Source organism: Myotis brandtii, unplaced genomic scaffold (genome assembly GCF_000412655.1).
Source record: "Myotis brandtii unplaced genomic scaffold, ASM41265v1 scaffold582, whole genome shotgun sequence".
NCBI lineage: Eukaryota > Metazoa > Chordata > Mammalia > Chiroptera > Vespertilionidae > Myotis > Myotis brandtii.
This window is the reverse complement of record NW_005370187.1, coordinates 133,371-158,581: the sequence shown is the minus strand read 5'-3', so window position 1 is coordinate 158,581 and position 25,211 is coordinate 133,371. Positions and strand designations below refer to the sequence as shown.

The 25,211-nt window shown below is 43.7% G+C and overlaps 1 protein-coding gene across 1 annotated transcript in view; it reads left to right on the top strand.

Moving 5' to 3' along the window:
• The window catches only part of LOC102253434 (myomegalin), a 164,954-nt gene that overhangs the window by 40,081 nt on the left and 99,662 nt on the right, over positions 1 to 25,211 (top strand). Inside the window, exons 5-8 of the mRNA XM_014550095.1 lie at positions 19,443 to 19,519; positions 22,359 to 22,482; positions 22,653 to 22,828; positions 24,784 to 24,901. Of these exons, the coding sequence (XP_014405581.1) occupies positions 19,443 to 19,519; positions 22,359 to 22,482; positions 22,653 to 22,828; positions 24,784 to 24,901 (495 nt within the window). The remainder of the gene's footprint in view (positions 1 to 19,442; positions 19,520 to 22,358; positions 22,483 to 22,652; positions 22,829 to 24,783; positions 24,902 to 25,211) is intronic.

Below are 25,211 nucleotides of genomic sequence, written 5' to 3'. Positions count from 1 at the left end.
GCAGGATTTGGTGGCTGATGGGATGGGAAGACTGAGGGGAAAGAATCGAGAAGACTGTCAGACCCAGCCAGGGTGCCTCAGTGGTTGAGCCTTGGCCTATGAACCAGGAGGTCATGGTTTGATTCCTGGTCAGGGCATATGCCCCTATTGTGGGCTTGATCCCCAGTAGGGGGTGTTCAGGAGGCAACCAATAGATGATTCTCTTCCAACAATGTTTCTATCTCTCTATCTCTCTCCCTTCCTCTCTCTAAAATTAATTATTTTAAAGACTCTCAGGTTCCTGGCTAAGACAGGTCACTTTTTCTGGGCCTCTGCTTGTTTATGTGTAGAATGAGTGGGCAGGACCTGGATCCATGCCAACATCCCTCCCAGCTCGAAGTTCTGTGATTCTGAACAGCCTCTTCTGGATACTCACCCTAGCTTAGGCAGTTGCCTCCCTTCTCCCAGTCTCTCAGCTCATGATGCCTCTCAGTGCAGGAGTTGCCTGCAGAGCTGAGATGGCTTTAAAACTGCCAGCCAGTGTCAGGAAAATTGGGTGCTGTTATCAGGTAGCTGGGGTTATAATTAGCCCAGTTGCTAGGGGAAAACTGAGATTCTGTAGGCATGGACTGCCAGAAGCAGCTTTCCCCTGCTGGATGAACTGACTCCTTTGCAGGAACAAAGTGGATAGGGATGGAGTGTTTTCATGTGTTTTTAGAGGATTCCGTTTTTGCCTAGGACAGTGGTCGGCAAACTCATTAGTCAACAGAGCCAAATATCAACAGTACAACGATTGAAATTTCTTTTCAGAGCCAAATTTTTTAAACTTAAACTATATAGGTAGGTACATTGTTATTAACTTAATTAGGGTACTCCTAAGGCTTAGGAAGAGCCACACTCAAGGGGCCAAAGAGCCGCATGTGGCTCGCGAGCCGCAGTTTGCCGACCACGGGCCTAGGATATAGGAGAGGCTGAAAGCAGAAAACAGGCTTGTGCTGGGGCTAATCAACATCTTCTGTGTGGTAGGAGGAGTGGGCAAAATTCTCTTGATCTGTATTTGGGTAGCTGGAAAGAGACTTCACATGATGGAGAGAAATAACTCACAGTTTAGAGCTAGAGAGGATCTTGGAGATAATCTATATAGCCCTTTCACTTTTTAACAAATATTTTTATCTTAAAATAATTTTAGACTTATAGAGAAGAGGCAAAAATAATATAAAGCGTTCTTCTATACCATTCATTCAGCCTTCCCTAATGAATAAGCCCTTTATTTTTAAAGATAAGGAAATTGAGGCCCCAAATAGTAAAGTCACTTGCCCAAGGTCACACAGGTCAGGTTGGGACTAGAGTCCAGGAGGCCTGGCGACCTGTCTCGAAGTGACTTCCTTGGTCTTCAGCAAAGTTTCAAGGGGTTTACATGCTTGCCAAAAATTTAGACTTTCTTCCGCTTTGTGCTACTGGGCTAAAATGGAATATACACAGCAGGGCTAGGGTAATTCATAGATAAAGATTCTGTACCCTGTGCCTGCTGCCAAAAGAACATATGTAGTTCCTCAGCCTATATACGCCTTCCGTAGGGGTTTCATTTATGTTTCCAAAGCCACTGTGAACATTTTTTATCTCTGCTTCCTGCTCTGACCTTTGCCATCTCCTCTAAGCAAGTTCAAATTCACAAACCTCACAGTGAGATGAGGCTCTGTGATATGTGGAGAAGGCACGGAGTGGGGGCTGGGGCACACTGGAAAGAATCCACCCTATCATGTTAAACAGCAGCTAAGCCACCCACACACCAAAAGACCTGGTACATGCTGTTCCCTGCAGAGTTAAGTAATGGTCCAGGTGGCTTTTTGCCAGGCAGTGTTAGAACAGACTTTGGGCCACACCGAGCAGTTATCATACCTGTTATTTGGAAACTTGGCTTGAAGAGGTTGGAAGTAAATGAGAGGCACTGCCTGCCTTGTAATGCCAGCTTTTCATCCCCCAACCTCACGCAAGGTCCCACTGCATGAAGGGCAGGAAGCCTCCTCTATATGTACTCAGGGCCTTAGAAAGCCCTCATGGGGGTTGGAGGAAGAAGCCTGCTCTGGGGCCCCTGGGTAAGTGGAGGGAGCTTGGCCAGCCTGCAGGCCATGACCTGGAGCTGCGAAAGGAGAGTCTGGGCCCTGGCTGAGGGCCAGAAGTAAGAAGTCCTTCCGGGTCACTTGTTCTGGGTAGGTTTCCAAGCTTTCTCTGAGGCCGCTTAGTGGCTGCCCCTCTCAGAGTTCTCCATTAGAGCCAGTCAAACTGAGTCGATGCTCAGTACTAAACATACATCTGGTCCTGCCCACCTGGCGCCACTCAACTGATGACACAAGGCGTGCTGTCATCACTCTGCTCCCATGTCAGGAACTCTGAGTCCAGAGCAGGATCCAGGGGTCTTCCGGGTACAGAAATCAGATGAAGGTGGTGGACCTCTGGGGCTCAGGTGAGCGGATCCCTTACAGATGGGGAGCACCCTCTCTTCTGAGTCTGCTTTCTCTCCGACCCCTTCTCGGTGATGGGATTGTGAGGCCTCAGAGGATTCTTATAGTCCAGTGGTTCTCAACCTTCTGGCCCTTTAAATACAGTTCCTCATGTTGTGACCCAACCATAAAATTATTTTCGTTGCTATTTCATAACTGTAATGTTGCTACTGTTATGAGTCGTAATGTAAATATCTGATATGCAGGATGGTCTTAGGCGACCCCTGTGAAAGGGTCGTTCGACCGCCAAAGGGGTCGCGACCCACAGGTTGAGAACCGCTGTAAATATAGTCAGAAGGGTCATAACTGGTCCCTTTCAGCCTCTGCAAAGCTGGGAAGGAGAGCAGAGGGGTCCCTTCAGTCAGGGAAAGCTTGGTTGTAGAGGGACCACATAAGGGCTTGCCGGAAGTGCTGCAGGTAGAGGGTGATCAGGAGATGGTGGTTAGAACTGGAACTCCGCCTCAGGCTTTCTCCACCCTCAACTGCTCATTTCCAAATTGCTCTCCCTTCTCTTTTCTCTCCTGTTTCCCTACTTCTTCAAGGCGTGTGAGAGTATGTCCCCCGTGCCTCAGAGTCTTGACATAAGATGTAAGAAAAGAAATGATCAGGAGGAAAACTCCATAACTGGTCCCTTTCAGCCTCTGCAAAGCTGGGAAGGAGAGCAGAGGGGTCCCTTCAGTCAGGGAAAGCTTGGTTGTAGAGGGACCACATAAGGGCTTGCCGGAAGTGCTGCAGGTAGAGGGTGATCAGGAGATGGTGGTTAGAACTGGAACTCCGCCTCAGGCTTTCTCCACCCTCAACTGCTCATTTCCAAATTGCTCTCCCTTCTCTTTTCTCTCCTGTTTCCCTACTTCTTCAAGGCGTGTGAGAGTATGTCTCCCGTGCCTCAGAGTCTTGACATAAGATGTAAGAAAAGAAATGATCAAGAGGAAAACTCCTCTATCCTTTCTAGGCTACTGCTGTCCAGAAGTTTCCAGAGCCAGATCCTGTCCCTCCTTCTTGTATCACTGTTCTCCCCCATTTTTAGGCCTTTTCTGTCCTTCTTTGTCCCATATCCTATCTCTTTCCCCTCAATTTCACACATAAATGCTAAATGCTTCCCATTTAAACCCTCTTGGAGAAGGAAATCCATTTAGTGTTACTGCAGGCCAGGCTCTATGCTTTTGCATTTTATACATATTTAATCTCAAGCCCTTAATAGCCCTGTGAAGTTGGTGTCTTGTCCTCATTTTTTTCATAGGACCAGGTTTGCCATCAGCAGCCCCAGGGAGTGGACCTGGTATCCCAGCAGCTACATGGCCTGATTCTTGAGTTAATCAAGGCCTTGGCACATCCTTTAGAATTAAAAGTTAGTCCCTCTTTCAAATGCAAATGATGCTTTTTAGTGACTAACTCTACATTGTATTAAGGCCTGACCACAGAGAAAAGAAAGAGTTCTAGTGAACCGATATCTATTTTCATAGTGGCTTTCACCAAGACTGTGACCGGAAGGGGTGGCATTATCTCACTGATCTATCTGCAGTAAAAGGTGGCATTGACCTCATTTTTACTTGTGAAACAGGTGCAAATTGCTATGTGGAATGTAATAGAAACCGTGCTATCCTTATCCCCGTGCACTGCCCTGAGTCTGGTATGGGAACTCCAGAAATACAGAGGAAATTAGGAAATATTCAAACCAACATACAAATTAGAAAATGAGGTTTATGAGAAAAGGGCAATGAAATTGGGGATTTTTAATTTGGGGAAGAATAAACTTAAAGGTGACCTAGTAGTAGTCTCAGTCTGTGACAGATGATCAACTATGCTCTGTGTCTGATGAGAATAACAGTAAGTTGATCCTAATTTAAACATAAGCATTTAGGCCTCATTCATGAAAATATTTTTGACCACCTACTATGTTCCAGGTGCTATTGGAAGTGTTTGGAATATTGTATCAATGAACAAAACAGATAAGCATTGCTGGCCTCATGGAATTTATATTCTACCTTGAGAAGACAAACAATGAACAACAAATACGTAGAATATTGGAAAGTGATTAAGTCCTCTTCAGAATAAAAAGAAAAACATAGAGCAGGGTAAGGGGGTCAGAAAGTGTAAGAATGGAGGGCAGGTTGCAGTATTAAAAAGTGGTCAGGGGAGGCCACATTTAGAGAGTGATTTTAAACACACACACACACACACACACACACACACACACACACACACACATTCCTTACTTCAGTTTATGTGGGCCAGCACTCCAGAAACAGCTTAGCTGAGTTCTCTGTTTAGCATTTCACTAGGCTACAGAACAGGTATTGGCTGGGCTGATTCTCATCTGGAGACATGATGGTGAAGAATCTGCTTCTGGACTCACTTGGGTGGTAGGACTAGAGGTCCCAACTTCCTGCTGGATGTTGGCAAGAGGCTGGCCACAGTTCCTTGAAGCCACCCACTACCCTTTGCCGTATGGGCTTTTCCACATGGCAATTTGCTTCACCAAGTCAGCAGGGAGAGGTGCTAGAGCAAGTCTGCTACCAAGACAGTCTTAAGGCTTAATATTGTCAGAGCAGTGACAGTCCCTACCTTTGTTATATTTATTGGGTGGAAGCAAATTACACATGCTGCCCATATTCAAAGTAATGAACACCAGGAGGCCGATATCATGGGAGCCGTATTAGAGCAGAGTCTTGACATAAGATGTAAGAAAAGAAATGATCAAGAGGAAAACTCCTCTATCCTTTCTAGGCTACTGCTGTCCAGAAGTTTCCAGAGCCAGATCCTGTCCCTCCTTCTTGTATCACTGTTCTCCCCCATTTTTAGGCCTTTTCTGTCCTTCTTTGTCCCATATCCTATCTCTTTCCCCTCAATTTCACACATAAATGCTAAATGCTTCCCATTTAAACCCTCTTGGAGAAGGAAATCCATTTAGTGTTACTGCAGGCCAGGCTCTATGCTTTTGCATTTTATACATATTTAATCTCAAGCCCTTAATAGCCCTGTGAAGTTGGTGTCTTGTCCTCATTTTTTTTCATAGGGACAGGTTTGCCATCAGCAGACCCAGCAGCTACATGGCCGATAGCCCTGTGAAGTTGGTGTCTTGTCCTCATTTTTTTCATAGGACCAGGTTTGCCATCAGCAGCCCCAGGGAGTGGACCTGGTATCCCAGCAGCTACATGGCCTGATTCTTGAGTTAATCAAGGCCTTGGCACATCCTTTAGAATTAAAAGTTAGTCCCTCTTTCAAATGCAAATGATGCTTTTTAGTGACTAACTCTACATTGTATTAAGGCCTGACCACAGAGAAAAGAAAGAGTTCTAGTGAACCGATATCTATTTTCATAGTGGCTTTCACCAAGACTGTGACCGGAAGGGGTGGCATTATCTCACTGATCTATCTGCAGTAAAAGGTGGCATTGACCTCATTTTTACTTGTGAAACAGGTGCAAATTGCTATGTGGAATGTAATAGAAACCGTGCTATCCTTATCCCCGTGCACTGCCCTGAGTCTGGTATGGGAACTCCAGAAATACAGAGGAAATTAGGAAATATTCAAACCAACATACAAATTAGAAAATGAGGTTTATGAGAAAAGGGCAATGAAATTGGGGATTTTTAATTTGGGGAAGAATAAACTTAAAGGTGACCTAGTAGTAGTCTCAGTCTGTGACAGATGATCAACTATGCTCTGTGTCTGATGAGAATAACAGTAAGTTGATCCTAATTTAAACATAAGCATTTAGGCCTCATTCATGAAAATATTTTTGACCACCTACTATGTTCCAGGTGCTATTGGAAGTGTTTGGAATATTGTATCAATGAACAAAACAGATAAGCATTGCTGGCCTCATGGAATTTATATTCTACCTTGAGAAGACAAACAATGAACAACAAATACGTAGAATATTGGAAAGTGATTAAGTCCTCTTCAGAATAAAAAGAAAAACATAGAGCAGGGTAAGGGGGTCAGAAAGTGTAAGAATGGAGGGCAGGTTGCAGTATTAAAAAGTGGTCAGGGGAGGCCACATTTAGAGAGTGATTTTAAACACACACACACACACACACACACACACACACACACACACTCTCCTTACTTCAGTTTATGTGGGCCAGCACTCCAGAAACAGCTTAGCTGAGTTCTCTGTTTAGCATTTCACTAGGCTACAGAACAGGTATTGGCTGGGCTGATTCTCATCTGGAGACATGATGGTGAAGAATCTGCTTCTGGACTCACTTGGGTGGTAGGACTAGAGGTCCCAACTTCCTGCTGGATGTTGGCAAGAGGCTGGCCACAGTTCCTTGAAGCCACCCACTACCCTTTGCCATATGGGCTTTTCCACATGGCAACTTGCTTCACCAAGTCAGCAGGGAGAGGCGCTAGAGCAAGTCTGCTACCAAGACAGTCTTAAGGCTTAATATTGTCAGAGCAGTGACAGTCCCTACCTTTGTTATATTTATTGGGTGGAAGCAAATTACACATGCTGCCCATATTCAAAGTAATGAACACCAGGAGGCCGATATCATGGGAGCCGTATTAGAGTCTGTCCACCACATAATCGTCCCACTTTTTTTTTTTTGCAGAGATGGCATGGGAAGGGAAGTAAATAACATGAGAGTGACCAATAGAGGAAGATGTGTTCCTAGGTTCTACCTTCACAGCATTTATAACTGTCAAGCATCCCAGATTGGTGGTCTCCATGTTGAGTTCCTTACTCACCCTTTGTACTTGGCTATTTGCATTGACATTTCCTTTATCATATCTTTCTTTACATCTTTTTGTTTAAATCAACTTTATTAAGTGTACAGTTTGATGAGTTTGAACAAATATATACATCTATGCAACCACCACCACACAATAGAGATATAAAGTATTTTATGACCCCCAAAATTGTATGTCCCATTGGTATCAATCCTCTCACACCACTGGCTGTAAGAAACCATTGATCTACTTTTTGTCTATGGCTTAGTTTTATCTATTCTAGAATTTCATGTAAATGGAAGCATACAGTATGAATTCTGGTACCTGGCTTCTTTTACTTAGCATAATGATTTTGAAGTTCATTTGTGTTGTGTCACTAGTTCATTCTTTTTTATTGCTGAGCAGTATTCCATTGTTTGAATATAATGCAATTTGTTTATCTGTTCACCTGCAGATGAGCATATGGGTTTTGTGCAGTGACTAGCTATTAGGAATAAAACTGCTCTAAACACTCATGCACAAGTCTTTGTTTTATTTCTTGTGGGTAAGTACCCAGTAGTGGAATTGCTAGGCCATATCATAACATTTCAATTGATAAGATGCTGCTAAACTATTTTCCAAAGTGGCTATGCCATAGAAAATGTCTTTTTAAAGCAATGCCTTAAAGGACATGAGGATGTTAGCCAAGCAGATAACTAGGAAAAGAACATTCCAGGGCAGCCATGGAGCCTGAAGCAGCATGAGAAGGTGCAAGAATGCTGAGAGATGAGGCCCTAGAGCAGTGGTTCTCAACCTTCCTAATGCCGCGACCCTTTAATACAGTTCCTCATGTTGTGGTGACCCCCAATTTTATTGTTACCAATTGAACATAATTAAAGCATAGTGATCAATCACAAAAACAATATGTAATCATATATGTGTTTTCCGATGGTCTTAGGCGACCCCTGGGAAAGGGTCGTTCGACCCCCAAAGGGGTCGCGACCCACAGGTTGAGAACTGCTGCCCTAGAGATAGTGGAGCTCATGCAGATCAGATAGGCCCTCATAGATAATTGTAAAGACTTTGGCTTTAACTCTTATTGATAAGGGAAGCCATTGAAAGGTTTTGAACAGAGCAGTGACCTAATAAATGAGAGTTCTATCTGAATTTTGAAAAGAAATCTGTGGACTGACAGTTGGCAGAGGGGAGTGGAATTGGGGAACTGGGTGAAACAGGTGAAGAGATTAAGAAGTACAAATTGGTAGTTACAGAATAGTCACAGAGATGTAAATTACAGCACAGGGAATATAGTCAATAATATCAAATAACTATGTATGGTGCCAGGTGGGTACTTGAAATATCTGGGGGATCACTCTCTAAAGTACATGATTATCTAACAACTATGCTGTACATCTGAAACTAATGCAGAATAATATTGAGTGTAAACTATAATTGAAAAAATAAAAAAAATTTTTTTAAAGAACACTGTGGTTATGATACTGAGAAAAGGCTGTAGAAGGGAAAGGGTAGAAGCCAGGAAGGGCTGCTGGGAAGCTATTGCAGTAATCCACATAGGAGGTGATGATGATCAGACCAAGGTAATAGCAGTTGATGGGAGGGAGAAGTGGTGAAGGTAGCACCAAGAGGATTTGCTGATGAAGGGATGGATGTGGAATATGAGAGAAAAAAGGGAATTAAGGAAGATTCAGGGTCAAAGCCCAAGCAACTGGAAGGATGGAGTTGCCATAATTAAAACTGGGAAGACTATATGTGGAGCAGGTGTGAGGGTGGGGAGTGGAATTTCAATTTTGGACATTCTGTGTTTGGGATATTTGTTGGACATTTCCAGTGGCAATATCAAGCAAGCAGTTGAATTTATGTCTGAAGTTCTGGATAATGCATTGGACTGGAGATATAAAATTTGGGTATTGTCAGCATATAAATAGTATTTAAAGCTGTATAAGATCACCAGGGAGTTAGAACTACCAACGGGGAAGAGAAAAGGACCAAAGACTTAACCCTGGGTCACTCAAACATTAATAAAAGAACCAACAAAGGAGATAGAAAAGATGCGATTGGTGAAGTGGGAAGAAAACGAAGAGTCTGGAGTCATGGAAACCAAGTAAAGAAAGTATATAATGGCCCAGCCAGTTGAGTGTCAATCTATGAACCAGAAGGTTATGGTTCAATTCCTGGTCGGAGGAACATGCCCTGGGGTTTGGGGCTCGATCCCCAGTGGGGGGTGTGCAGGAGGCAGCCAATCAATGATTGTCTCTCATCATTGATGTTTCTATCTCCCTTCCTCTCTGAGATCAACAAAAATATATTTTTTTAAAAAGAAAGAAATGATATAATGGAAGAGGGTGGGATCAACCTTTTGAACTGCCGCTGATAGCTCAAGTAATATGATGACTAAGAATTGACCTTTGGCTTGGCCTGCATGGCTCAGTGGCTGAGCATTGACCTATGAATCAAGAGGTCACGGTTTGATTCCCAGTCAGAGCATATGCTACGGTTGTGGTTGTGGGCTCAATTCCCAGTAGGGGGTGTGCAGGAGGCAGCCAATCAATGATTCTTTCTCATCATTAATGTTTCTATCTCTTTCTCCCTCTCTTTTCCTCTCTGAAATCAATTTTAAAAGATGTTTTTAAAGAATTGATCTTTGTATTAAACAACACAGATGTGATCTTGATTAGAGTAGTTTGATGGACTGGTGGAGGCAAAGCCTGATCGCAGTAGGTATAACAGAAACTGAGAGGAAAAGAATTGGACTCAATGAGTACAACAGATCCTATTTAGGAGTTTTGTTGCAAAGGAGGACAAAGAAATTGGACAATCACTAGTAAGGGGTTTATAGAAGAATTTTTTAAAAAGATAGATGAATAATAGCATGTTTGTATACCAATAGAATTTTCCAGTAGAACGTGAAATATTGGTGAAGAGAAGGGGAGAGTTTCTGGATGGTTCTTTTGAGAGGCAATGCATAAATGGGATGTTTGGCTTTAGGTGGGAGCATGGATAGTTGGCCTGTGGTCCAAAGTGGAGAGACAGAGTATGTGAGCTCAGATGCCTGTGGACAGACAGGTACGGTGGGAGAAGACTGTCAAGAGTTTTCTTCTAGCACTTCAGTATTCTCAAGGAGGTAAAAAGCAAGCTTGTAATACTTTAAACAATAAATTTTTTAAAAAGGGGAAAAAAGCAAGCTTATTCTCCCACTGTGTATTTTCAAACATGCTCCTAGAGTGAGTCACTCTCCCTCATGTATGCTAATCCCTGCTGACATATCCTCATTCACACCTGGAATACCCCTATCCGTTTTCTCTGCTTATCCAAACCTTTCTCAGGTTTCAGAGTCCAACTCAGATTCTACCTGCTCAGGTGGGCCTGTCCTTATCACACTGTCTGAAATCCTCTTTCACCCTCTGTGCTCTTCCAGCAACTACAGTTGAGATGCATTATTTGGCCAATGTTATTGAATTCCTGGCTGCCAACTATCTTTCCACATATACAGTCCTTGTCCCTCCTTTTGGATTATAAACACTTTGTGGGGTGGATTGATCTCAAACTTCCGCTGTAGCCTTCAACATAATCTTCAACATTGTTGAGCCTATAACAGAAGCTCAGAAAGTGTGTGTTGATTGTTTGCAAACACCCTGAGAGTTGCAAGGGAGGCTCATCTGTACAGAAAAAGAGGAAGAGCAGAACACCTTTGCATCCTTTGCTATCTCCTCCACCTGGGAGGGCCAGGAGCTATGCTTTGGAGGAGAACCCTCATCTCTTCCCGGAACCCAGCAGCCTCTCCAAGAGAAATGTTGGCAGAAATAGAGAGCAAACACATTGAGGAATGAAATAGGTAAGAAGAAGAAATTCTTGTGTAGGGGTTGGGGGTAAGAGATCAATCAAAGGACTTGTATGCATGCATATAAGCATCACCAATGGACACAGACAGTGGGGGTGAGGGCCTGTGCTGGGGGGTGGGAGTGGGTGGGGAGAGGTCAATGGGGGAAAAAGGAGACATAAGTAATACTTTCAACAATAAAAAATTTTTAAAAGAAAAAGAAGAAGAAATTCTTGGCAGTAAGAATTGCTTAAGAGTGGGCTCTGGCCTAGCCAGATTGGCTCAGTAGATAGAGCATGAGCCTGCGGATCAAAGGGTCCCCGGGTTTGATTCTGGTCAAGGGCATGTACCTTGGTTGCAGGCTCCTCCCTGGCCCGATCCCTGTTTAGGATGAAAGCAGGAGGCAACCTATCAATGTGTTTCTCTCACATCGATGTTTCTCTCTGTCTTTCCCTCTCTCTACCACTCTCTCTAAAAGATCAATGGGAAAAATATCCTCGGATGAGGATTAATCCCCACCCCACCCCCAAAAAAGAGTGAGTTTTGTTTTATTTTGAACAAATTCACTCATCTGACATGTAATCATCTTCTATGTATGGACACTGTGCTAACAACAGTGGGGATACAGTGGTGAGAGAATAGAGGGGTCCTTGTCCTCTTGATACTCACCGTAGTGCCTGAACATAGTTTGAGTAGGCCTGGGATCTGACTCCTCCTCAGTGCCATGCTTGCTACCACTCGTCTTGTTTTGCTTCACTTATAATGAGCTGGAGTCACGTCTGTGTTTTGTTGGTTGCTGAATGCCATCATCCCATGAAACGCTAAGATTCTCCTGTACCACAGGATTAGTGTAATGCAGGGCAGAGCGTTTTCCGTGTGATGTACCGAGAGCTAGTGCACCTTTCTCCTAACATCTTATAGAGCAGTGCTGTCCAGTAGAAATACAATGTGAGCCACAGACGAAATTTAGAAATTTCTAGTGGTCATATTAAAAGAAAAGTTTTAAAAAAAGTGAAATTAATGTTAATAATGTCTTTAAAATATTACTTCGACATGAAATGAATATTTAAATATCAAGAGTGTATATTCTTTCTTTTTTCTTTTTCTGTTGTCCATGTCCATTGGTTTGGCTTATATACATGTATACAAGTCCTTCGGTTGATCTCTTCCCCTTACCCCCGCCCTCCCCTACTTTCCTTCTGGGGATTGATAGCCTGATCGCTGTTTCTCAGAGAGTGTATATTCTTTCATTGTGGTTGGCCTTTGCAATCAGTGTGTACGGGGTCTTTGAAGTCCTTACAGCATATCTCAGGTTGGCCTGGTCACATCTCAGGGGTTCAGTAGCTACATGTGGCCTGTGGCCGCCACCCTGGATGGCAGAGCTGTAGAACCCACAGTCTTAAGTGCTGTGCCTGGTCCCAAACAGAAGCTCAGCCTCAGAAGAGCTGACTGACCGGAGGGCCTGGCTGCAGGACACAGCGAGGCTTTCCAGGAGGAGTGGCTTAGATTCCAGTGCGGAGTGTAAGCTTCAGGGTAAGAAAAACCGTCCTGCACTTTGCAGGACACCAATCAGTGGCTCTGTCCTTTTTGAAAAATAAAAGCAAGTGAGCTGAATTTGGGGATAAATGTCAGATCACGTTAGACAACATGGATACTTTTTAAAAAATTTATTTTTATTGATTTCAGAGAGGAAGCGAGAGGGAGAAAGAGATAGAAACATCAATGATGGGAGAGAATCATTGATCGGCTGCCTCCTGCATGCCCGCTACTGGGGATTGAGCCCCAATACCAGGCATGTGACCTCCTGGTTCATAGGTCAACGCTCAACCACTGAACCACTCTGACTGGGCAACACAAATCATTTAAAAACATTTAGTAAGCTATATGTTTCCTGTGCACCAATTTATCTATAGAAAAATTAATACAGTTGTTCTATTTTTTAACTTCATAGTCAATTTCTACTTTGTTCCCAGTTCTAGACCTGCTGCCCAGAGAGAAGCCAGGCAGAGCTCAGGATGGTTCCCTGAGCGCCCCTTCCAGACTAGCTGAGGACACAAGTCATTCTGAGCATCCCTCTCAGCCCCGTGAGTGGGGCTGGGCTCCTGTCTGCACACAGGTGGCCTGGGGATTGCAGGCTCCCGCCTCGCCCCGGCTTTCTCAGGAGGCCTGCACTTTGCTAAATTAAGCCCCGCCAGGCCTATTTGTGGACCCAGAGGCTCCAGCCAAGTGAGAGAGATGCGTCCAGCTACGGAATGTTCTGGGAGGGAGAGAAACACTGAGATCATTGGTATTTATGTACAGTTTCTCACTTGCCAGATCAACAGAGGCTTCAGGGACTCAACCAAGATTTTAACAGAGTGGCCACGGGGGGCAGTTGAAGTGAAGAGCAGTGGGGACACCAAAGCAGTGTGTATACGAAGACCTCTGAGCTCAGTCTAACTGAAACAAGCCCCAGACACCTCAATCCTCCCCACACACTTTGTAATAGACTTTATTTTTAGAGCAATTTTAAGTTCACAGCAAAATTGAGCCAAATATACAGAGATTTCCCATATACCTCCTGCCCCCCAACATCCACAGCTTCCCCATCTACAGCTTCCCCATCATCTTGGTCATCTCATTTTAATTTTCTTGGGTTCCTACAGTTAGTGTTGACCAGAAATAGCTCTCTCTTTCTTATGACTCATGCATCTTACTACCTGTGGGGAAACTAACATTTCACCAGATTATGTAACCAGACAACCCGGGGGTCTGGGCTGCCTGTCACTACTTGAGCCAATTAAGCAGAAACGGGGTTGAATCATATATGAGCGTTTATTCCAGTAATGCCGTCAGTGTGGGGGAGCAGCAGGTCACCCACAAAAATATGCTCTGCAGCCCCCCATATGCCAGCTGCTTATATTGGGTAGAAGGACGAAGATTACGTGGGAAAGTAGGAATTACAGGCATAGGGAAGTGGGCATGGGATGATCTTTACAGGTTACAAGTCAAGCGGGCTGGAGGGGATTCTCAGAGGGCAGGTGCCTCCGGGTGCCCCGGCACCAGATTACATGTGATGGGGGCGGGGGGGGGGCGGTTGTAAAGAGCAGGTGCCTCTGGGACTAGATTGTTTCAGCCACGAGGTCATAAATCTTTCCATAATGATAGACAGTTCTCCGAACAGGAGGATGGACTGCATTCCAATGTTAGCTCCCATATTCCAGGGCGTACAACTCCCAGCCAGGTAAAAATGTGCTTTCTCTAATCAGAAAAGAACAATCATGGTTAACAGAGCATGATTAATATTTCTTATAGTTATAGTTGGTTTCCAATATTCTATTTCTGCCCCTAACACCTACTCTGTGTCAGATATTTTCACTGTATTTTCTCATTTAATTTTCACAATATTCCTGAAAGGTAGCTATTAGCACTCGAAAAAAACGAAAACTTAGGTTAAGCGATTTACCTCTAGAATACAGAGGTTGAACTGTATGGAACTATGTGAAACTGAAAAGTGGCTGAATATCTGTACTTTCCTGTGATTCAACCTAATAGAATGTGAGCGAGCTAGTACTTCAGTCCTAAAGGCTACACTCTTTGCCTTGTACCATATGCTGCCCTAAGTACCAGATTCTTTCTTTCCCCTTGGCAGTGTGGTAGTTTCAGACTCATGTCTCTCACCCCCTAAAATATTAGGACTAGGGAGCCGAGAGAAGGGCAGCCCAAGGTCTGACATGTGTTGAGTTGGGTCTAGGCATGTTTCTCTGGAGGCGAAAGCTGGAATTGCATTATGGGCCTCTATTGATTTGTGTATCTGCTGCTACTTACAGCTGCCATGTGTGTGCGTTTCCGTACACTATCTGATTCTAGATCCCTTCTGTTTATCACACTCGACTGTAATCATCTGCTTAATTGCCCCCATAGGCTGTAAATTCCCCGAGGACTGTGATTGTGTCTCCTTGTTCTTTCTAGTACCTATTAGAGTACCTTGCACATCCAAAGTTGGTGCTTCATAAATATTTGATCAAAAAAGAAGTAAACAAATGCTACCATCTCACAAGTCACCCTGTCTTCTGCCCAGTGAGCACTTCTCTCTGTCCCCTGTGTCTGTTCATACACCTGACCTCCTTACTGCCTTCGAACTCATTCACAGCTCAGTGTTTTTTCGGATGTGACTGTGTTTGTCTGCTTGGGCTGGGAAGAGAATGGTATTGTTTTCAGGCCCCTACGAAGGACTGACATGGGTTGGGCTTGAAGGAGAGACCTGAATAGAGAAACTTTGCCATTTGGATGTGGATCCTTGTATTATGTATTGTATGACCTGAAATTTTCCACTTGGGTTTTTTCCATCCCTTTGGGGGCCTGGACATTAAAGCAGGCTCTGGCCGGGAAGTGCCCTGGCTGCGTAGAGTCCTCTGGGTACTGTGGACACTGCCCTGCTGTCCTTTCCCTGGCAATGAAGGACGCTTGTCACATATTGGAGCAACCTAGGTGTCTACTGTGGGGCTTAACTGCGCTAGTAGGAGACAGTGAACTTGGAATCTAGAAAGGCAGAAATTTCACCTCTGAGTAAAGTCTTTCCTGTATCATAGGGTCTACGGGCTGTTAAAAAAACAAAATCCAACCCAGCACATTTGAAGATCTCATTGGCTTTATTAAGCGACTCATGAGTCAGGCAGCGTCCCGCCTAGCAACTAGAGGGATGATCCCGGGGTTGTACAAAATGAAAGCTTTTTACAGGAAGAAGGGGAGGGAAGGGAGCTGATAAAAGGAAAGGGCTATTTTTAGACCACTGACATTTTCTTTTGGGAGCTGGGGGACAGCAAGGGTTTTTATCCTGCAGATTGCCTCTTCTCAATATGGGGCATGGTGAGGGCCCATGTGATAGATTACCTCATGGGTGCTGAGCAGAAAATTCCAGACTGGTTGATTAAATTATGTTTCTGGGAGAATTTGAAAGGGAAGTTAGGTCAGGTATTAAATCCAGGTTTGGTATCACGGGCTTTAGCACAAGGTTTTTTTGTGACTGACTTCATTCACTTAACCTAATGTGTTCAAGGTTCACCCATGCTGTATACATCATTTCTCCTAATGGCCAAATAATATTCCATTGTATGGCTATACCACATTTTACTTATCCACTCATCAGCCAATGGGCGAAATTTTAAAAAGTGACTCTAGAACTTGACAGTGTCAAATATTTATGCTTGAAATGACTGAGCTCCTGAATGGTACTTGTCCATTTTGGATTATATAGCAATTTCTATCTTAATACCATATTTCCTTACCTACAGTGATGTCCACCCTTCTCTTTCTTACCCAGTCAGCCTCCTTGGGTTAGGTTATATATGAACTCCCTTACCAATGATCACGATTAGCATTTTTTAATCCATATCTTGGAATTTTGCTCTTCTTCCCTCAACTGGATTGCAAGCATACTGAGTATAAGAAATACATATTAGACATCGTCATTATTCCCCACAGGGTCTCTAAAGTCCTTTTACACTAAGAGTGTTGCTAAATATGTAGGACAAGGGCCTGCAAGAGTCAGAGCTGACCCATTCACACGGCTGGCTGTGATCACACTTCTTCAATTTAAACGTCTCTCCCCAACTCCTAGAAATGTGGAATATCTATGGGAGGCAAACTCTTGACCTCCTTAATATAATGGGTAATGATGCTTCTGGTCTAATGCTGAAAAGATTGATACATTTTGCTTTAAGAGCTTTTTTTTGTTTTTATTGGCCAGATAAAGCCATTTCTCTTTTTTTAAAAAGGGGGTAGGTTGTTTTTTTAGGATTTGCTGTGCCATGGCTTCTACTGGGACATAAATTTGAAACTCTTCTAATTTTTAAAAGTTAGAACCATATTTTGGATTATATAAGCGAAGATCAATGAATAGAGTTAACACCTAAGCCTTGAAAAGGAGTCAGGTAATTGGTTGCTGCTGGCTGCTCTTAACTCAATTCTGTGCTGAACTTTGCAGTAAAAATCAGGGTGAGAATCGATTCAGCAGAATCCCATGTTTCACGTGGATTGCTGTGAAGGCTCTGGTCAAGTGATGTTCCCAGAAACAAAACAAGCTACCGACATAGAGAAAGTTTGATTAAACTCTGTGTAACTAGGCAGTGATTTTTCTGCAAAAATAGGTTGTAGAGGGGCTAGACCTTAACACTTTAAATTGGAATGTACTTGTATTTCCGTGTGGTAAGATTTTGTATCACCTGGGAAATGACTTTGATCTGCTGGAATCATTTATCATAAGATTTCAGATCTAATCTGTGATGCTGAAGCTATTTCAGCAGTTCTGTGTGAGACATAAATGTCACCGTCTAGTTGATTGAACAGACATAATACTAAGGCCTAGAGAAGTAATCTATTCTTTTTATCGTTCCTCATTTATTTTTTGCTTTCCCTCCTTTTCAATTCTCTTTTCTACTTAACTTAGAAGGATAAAGCTAACATGAAGAATGTGCGGATTGGATATGTATTTGTGTGCAGGGTCTGGGATAGCTCACCTTTGGTGTAATCATTTATTTTTCTTTCTATGACATAATACTAGTTTAAAATGTGGTTATGGCTGAGGGATAGCTCACCTTTGGTGTAATCATTTATTTTTCTTTCTATGACATAATACTAGTTTAAAATGTGGTTATGACTGAGAACTTTAACTCCCCTAGTCAGACAGGGTGCCGCAGGCCGACGCTCTATCCATTGAGCCAAACGGGTTCGGCTATGGCTGAGAACTTTAACTCCCCTAGTCAGACAGGGTAAATTGGTTTTATAGTTGATAATAGGTAATATTTCTTGAATGCTTACTGCACGCCAGGCACCATGCGTGTGCTTTTTGTGCATTATTTCACTTAGTCTTCCGAATATCATTATGAGCGAGGAACCATTACGATCCCCCCTTAATCAATGAGGAGGTCGGGGCTCTTAGAGAGGGCAGGTGACTTGCCAGGCCCTCTTCTCACCTGCAGGGCCTATGCTCTCGGCCACTCTCCTTGCTGCCTCCACATCTTTCAAGAATGCCCAAATGCGGCACATTCCCTAATTTTATAGCTCACCACATTCCACTAGGTCAGGGGAGATTGGCAGTGTGTCCTGGCCTGGTCTCTGAAATGCTGGAGTGGAATGCTGGACTCGGTTATTGCTTTATCTTCAAGAGGAACCCTTCTGGGTTTCAGTTTCCTTATTTTTAAAATGCGGGACCACCTATACCACTGAGAAAACGGAGGCTCATGTGATGAAGCCCATAGCATAGTATTAATGAAACTCCTCCTGCTTCATACTGTGTAATGGATTTCATCAGGGAAGGAACGGATTCGTTTCTGTGCACTCAGCTCGAAGCCTGAATAAAGTCCATCCTGAACTAAAATGCAGAGACCCCTCCATCGGTTCACCCACAAACCTGCTCCTCTTTCTGTGCCCTGGTTTTGTCATTAACACTCGTTGCCACCCACTGGCTAGAAACCTCAGCATTGGCTCTGCTCCTCCCTCTGGTCTAATCGAGTCTCTCACTCATCCGCGAGCCCTGTGGAGTCTACCTCTGAGAGGTCTTTTGAGTCTTCCTCCCTGTGCTTCGCTGGCTCAGACAGTCCCCACCTGTTCTGGTCAGTTGCCTCTTGGCTCATCATCTTCTTCACGCCTACCTACCGTGAATTCCTTCCTCAACACAGAGCTGGCCGGGGCCCTATTTTGCCTGCAGCTCCCTAGTGAGTTCTTGTTCTCTACTGATTACTATTTAGCCTTCTTAGCATGACGTTCATAAACTTGTTGTAAGCTGATTTCTGTGCCGATTTCCCACTCCTCACCATACACCAGGGCACTTCCCCTGCCCTGGGCACTTCATGGACAAGCTCTCACCAAATCCTTGTCCATATTTGACTTGGGATGCTTTTATTTCCTTCTTCTGTTTGTCAAAATCTGACTTGTTGCTGCCTCACCTCAATACAAATGAAGTGTTCTCTTCATACATTTGCCATCAGAATCTCCTGTCACCTTAAACAAATGCAATTTTATGAACGTCCAATTTTATCGTAAAGGCAGGGTATTGTTTTCAGAAATGCTCATCACAACACAATTTCTTTAATTAATTAAATTCCTAGGTATACTTAAAATACAGTCCTATATACAGCACTTTAGTTTACAGGAACACACCTGTGTTGGTAAGAAAAAACTTATTCTAACATACACTCTGTCCGTCAGTGCATTAAAGAGCGAACAGGCTTGGGCAGTGCTCAGCACCAGGGGCGGTGAGGGACAGATGAGGAGGATGGTTAAGTAGCCCCGGGGAAGTCCTGAGGCCTACAGTCCGGTGGTCATTGGCTAGGTTACTGACCATCTGAATCCACAGCTGTGTCAAGGGCCAGGAAGAGGGCTGAGTTGAGATGACAGGTGGAGGACTGAGGCAAGTTCAAGTAGGAGCCTGGTTCCAGGGTAGAGGGTCTGCAGCAGGTAATGATGATTCATACCTGTGTGCTTTTCAGAACATCGAGCTGAAGGTTGAAGTGGAGAGCCTGAAACGAGAACTCCAGGACAAGAAACAGCATCTGGATAAAACTTGGTGAGTTGCAGTTTGCACTAGATGAGTTCTGGTCCCTTCCAGAGTCTGGCTCACTAACCTGAGAATAATAGGTTTGGAACCAAATTCCTTATCCTGAACTCTGGCATCTGGATGCCATGTCCAATTCAGGGCTCTCTTACTAAGTCTGACAGACCTTGCCATTGAGTTCTGGTCCCTTCCAGAGTCTGGCTCACTAACCTAAGACTAATAGATTTGGAACCAAATTCCTTTACCCTGAACTCTGGCATCTGGATGCCATGTCTAATTCAGGGCTCTGTTACTAAGTCTGACAGACCTTGCCACAGATGGATAAATTCACCAGACCTAAGTTTATAAACTTCCTATTCAATAATCTACTGATATAACACCAAGGGCTGGCATAGAGATTGGGGAAAATGGGCACGCTCATATACTGCTGACAAGAATGTGAATTGTGGCCACATTTTTGGTATGTGGCACTACCCAAGTAAAAAAATAAGCATTTCCTCTGATCAAATAATCCTTAAAAGGAATCTGTTCCTTACACATAAGAACACGAATATGAAAGGATAAATGTATAAAGATAATTCCTGAATCATTTGTAATGGTGGCAAAAACCTAGAATCAACTATGCATCAATAGAGCAATGGTTGAAGGCATTTTGATCTACCCATACTGTGGAATATTATGCAGTCATTAAAAAGCATGAGTTAGCTCTATCCTGGTGGGAAGTCCCTGACAGACTAAGTAAGGGGGAAAGGTGCTGAGTGATGTTTATAGTGTCAGCCCCTTTGAGTAAAGGCAAACAGTGCTCTCTTTGGGTATATGTGTTTGTTTGATGCTGCATAGGAAGAAAACTGGAGAATTTCATATCAAATCCTTTAATGTGCTTATATCAAGGGAGTGAGATTGGAGTTTGTGATGGGAAGAAGACTTGATTTTTCCTTTATATAATTTTGTGTTGTTAAAATAGTTACTTTTATAATTTATAGTTTTTATAATTTAAAAACTGAGTTTTAAATGATAAGTATTATTAAAATTGCCATTAAAAATAATTTTCAGATTGTATCCTGTGATCGGTTTACATTCACTCTGATCTGTCAATCTTTCTATTGCTACTTCTCTTGACATTTAGGATGACTAGTCTAGCAAGGTCAGAATACTCAAAACCAGACTCAATAATACACAATATACTGGTGTTATTAAACACTTACTAAAGCACTAAGTGAGCTGATAGCTTTTAGGAAAACATATAAAATAACAATTAATAGATTTTGAGATTTGTGTAATGCTTTAAAAATTTTTTATGTCATTTCAGCTTTTCATTAGGTGGCATTATCTATTTTTAGGAATGAAAAAAGTAAGGTACAGGGTATTAAAGTCTTGTCAAATGAGTGGCAGAACCCACATCTTCTGGCATCAATTCAGCACCTCTGACTATACAACAGCTGTAGCCTCTTCAATCAGGAATTCCTGGCCAACTGAGCTACTCAGAAAATGTATAACTTCCATTCTCAAGATATTATAGTTAGCTTTTGTCTATTGCATTTATCAAAGAATATGGAGTCAAAGTAAAAGTTGATGATTTCTGAAGTCTACCTATTTAGGGGTCTTTCTACTTAGGGTTATTCTTTTGACTTGTGTCCCTTGTACAACTAAGACCCTTCTATCCCCCAAAGACTCAAGTTACATAAAGCCTCTGGATGGTAGTGAGTAGTGTCCACCAGTAACTAAGGGATCCTGTCATCTTTAGGAAAGCTCCCTTTGGTCTCCATGGACACAGCCTTCTGGGTCAAATATTAAAGTACCACTCGGCTTGGGTAGAGTAGCTTTGATTTATGAAGGTACAATGTTGCTCTCTGCTCTGAGAACAAGAAGGTGGTCCATGGTTCTCAACAAATGACTTAAAGCAGGAATAAAACCAAACCGGAATTAAGATCATTCAGCACCTGATATTGCCCCCAAATTTCTAATCCTCAGACATCCACGGGCAGCTGTTGTTAGCTAAAAATAAGCTGGTGACACCTTACCCACTTTAGCGCCTGGACATTCATTCCTAAGGACGTCAGAGGAGCAAAGCTAGGCCAGAACCCCGAGCCTCCGTAGATTAAATGTCTGCTCTCCGCAGGGAGAACTGGATGGGACTCTGGCCAGGTAGCCCAGATGCAGGGCAGGTATTTAGGAGTTACTGGCTATAAAAAAGGAGAGCATTTCTGTGGCTGTCCAAATGGGTATTCTGTCCCAGCAGTGGAAGGAACACTTTCAATTCAAATAGCAAGAAAGGCAGGGAACTAGCAAAGCACTCTGGGAGGATAAGCCTGAATGGAAGAGTCCCTGGACAGAAGATAGTGGACATGGATGCTAAGTTCTGAACAGTTTGATGGCGACTCACCTTCCAAATGAAAGATCCCCCCAGGAAGCTATAGGAATAATGAAGCCTCTAGGGCAGGGATGGGGAAGGTCCAGCTCGCGGGCTGTAGAAGGCCCTCGAAATCATCTGGTCTGGCCCTGCCAAGGCATTAGGGGTGAGTTAATTAAATGTTTGACCAAAATATAGCAGGCTAATGTTTACGTTGATAATTTTGTATGGCCCACGAGTGATGTTATACATATCCAAATGGCGCTTGGCAGAAAAAAAAGGTTCCCCACCCCTGCTCCAGGGAGTCAAGTGTATTCTGATGGACAAGCAACAAAAACTTAAGAGTTCCTGGAAAGGTTGGAAAAAGCAGTTCTGAAAATAGTTGCCGAGGGAAAAAGCCTTCATTCTTCTCCTCCTTCATCGTTGTGTGAAACAACCGACATGGGTTCACGAGCTAAATGACATGACTGGCTCTGACTGGCCCGTGCTCTGCGGTTTCAGTGCCGATGCGGAGACTCTCAGCAGCCACAATGAGGCTGAGCTCCGGCGCCAGGTTGAGGAGCGACAGCAGGAGACGCAGCATGTCTACGAGCTCCTGGAGAACAAGATCCAGCTTCTGCAGGAGGTAAGCAGGGGCCCAGGGCCAGGCTCCCTGCCCTGTTCCCTACTGCTCTGCCCCTGCATTCACCCTTCCTCCCCTCTCGTGCTTCCCAAACGCATGGAGTGTCCCCGTGTTTTAGGGCTCTTAACCTCGGTGGGGACTTCGCAGTCTCTCAGTTTTTGTTCTTTTTGCAGGAATCCAGGCTAGCAAAGAACGAAGCTGCGCGGATGGCAGCTCTGGTGGAAGCAGAGAAAGAGTGTAACCTGGAGCTCTCGGAGAAACTGAAGGGAGTCACCAAGGACAGGGAAGATGTACCAGGAGACCGGGTCAAGCCCGACCAGCACACGGAGGCCCTGGCCCAGAGGGACAAGTAGGTGCCTTTGGTGCTGTATTTGTCACCTGCCTTTTGCCTGTTCTCCAGGTTCTGAGCCACATAGCAGGTGCACTGTTCCCTTTTAAGGACTTACAGTGTCCATTTCTAAGACTCGGTGGCTCCCACAACCAAAGATTTTCTTTTTAGGGTTGCGTCTTCAATGGTATTCATGAAAAGAACTCATTTGTTGGCAATCGGGAGCCTTGTGTAGGTATAAATAGAACAAGGGTCACACGGTGGCAAACGAGAGATGTGGATTTACTTATTGTACAGACATTTACTGAGCACCTGCTACATTCCAGACACTGGGCTAAGCACTAAGGTTACAGAGATGAAAGACCCAGGTCTGTTATCATGTTGCACAGTCTTAATAAGTTCTCTGATAGAAGTAACATGGAATTCTTGGGGGACATGGAGGATTGTCATCTCTTCCAGACTAAAGGTTTCTTAGAGGAGCTGAGATCTGAGCTGAGTTTTAAAGAATGGATAGAAGTTAGAAGAAAGCATAGAAAGTGGGGGGAAGAGAAATCTTCTGTGCGAAGGAGAAACTGGAGGGGAGACAGAGGGAAGGGCGTATTTCAAGGCCTGCGCATGGTTCTACGTAACTAGAGCAGAGGGTCTGGGGAACACTAGGGGGAGGTAAGCTGTGCTCACAGTAGGGGTCTGATTGTGCCAGCTTTGTGTGCCATAATAAGGAACTTGAATTTGTTTCTAAAGGTAACTGGGCAGTTGTTAAGGCCACTACTGTCCAGGTTACTACAGCAAAACTTCTATTCTCTTCACTTCCGGTCCTGCCCCTCTACTGTCCATTCCTATCTAATAATGCAGAGCTGTTTTGAAGTGGAGAATTCAACATTATCAGAGAAACAGCAAGATATGCCTTGCGTGTTGTAGATAAGGAATAACTGTTTATTTGAACCCATGGTTTGTATATTTCAACACAGCCTTCGGTCTTTTAACTTAATCCTAGTCTGAATGTCCAGCCTCTTCTCCAGCCATTGTCTCTTCCCCCACACCCACCCTAGCCTTTCCCCCTTCTTTCTACCAATGACTCTTCCCCAAATGTAACTTGTGTCTTTATACTTTCATTCCTCTGTTCAAGCTCTCCTTCTGAGCCTGTAAATAACCCAGTCTTCAAAAATCTCTTCTCCTGAGCTTTCCCCAGACTCTTTCCAGTCAAATTAATCGTGTGTTTTTTTAATCTGTCTTTAAAAAAAAAATCTGTCTTCCTGTAGCTCCATGGCAGCACCCAATGTACTACAAGGTACACATACACCTGTGGTATGGTAGCACTTACTACATTCTATGACTATTATTTGTTTCTATTGCTGTCTCTGCACTCCCCAAACTCTTGGCACACACACTGAAAGAATTAATGTTTTCACAGAGCAGAGATTGTGTCTTTTCCAAACTTATATTCCCAGTACTTGGTAGAGTGCATTGAGTATACATAATGGCTATCTAAGAATTGTTTCTTGAGTGAAACAACAATAGCAACCCAAGAAACTATAACTTCAGGGCCTTTATTTCCGGTTACAGTGGGGCCTTGACTTACGAGTTTAATTCGTTCCGAGACCGAGCTCGTTAAGGAGCTTGTTAACTCAAATTACTCTATCAACTCAATGCAAAAAATCGGCCGAGAGACAGCTGGTATCTCAAAAAACTCGTTAGTCGGGACACTCGTAAGTCAAGGCCCCACTGTACATACCTATGGTCTATAGATCCATAGATTGGCTTCAGGAGGCTCGTAAACCTAGTGACAATGTAAGCAAATTGTGTAAATGTTTGGGGGCTGGAGCAGAGCATCCATGGCTTTCTGAAGAAAAGAATCAAAGAGTTCAATGACCCCCAAAGCTAAAAACCTCCTGTATTGAACCATGCTCTCTTTGGAGTGGGCTGAAGGTAGTAATAGTATCATGAACATAATTGTTCTTACTTTTTCTTCAATCCAGACAAATTGAAGAACTGAGTCAGAGCCTGGCTGCCCAGGAGAAGCTTGTAGAACAGCTCTCTCAAGAGAAACAACAGCTGCTACATCTGCTGGAGGAGCCAACTAGCATGGAAGTGCAGGTGAGGTTTGGGCTATACTTCCGGAGGCACTCGCCTCGTGCTTTCATGAGTCCTGCTTTCTTATATCTAAATGTATTAGCTATCTATTGCTGTGTAGCCAGTTACTACATACTTAGTGGTTTGAAACCATAGACATTTATTATCCCACAGTTTCTGTAGGTCAGAAGTCCAGAAATGGCTTGGCTGGTTTCTCTGCTCAGGGTCTCCCAAGTCTGAAATCAAAGTCGCAGCTGGGCTGCGTTCTCTTCTGGAGACTCACTCGAGAACTGATACATGACCAAGCTCCCTCAGGTTGTTGGGACAATTTAAA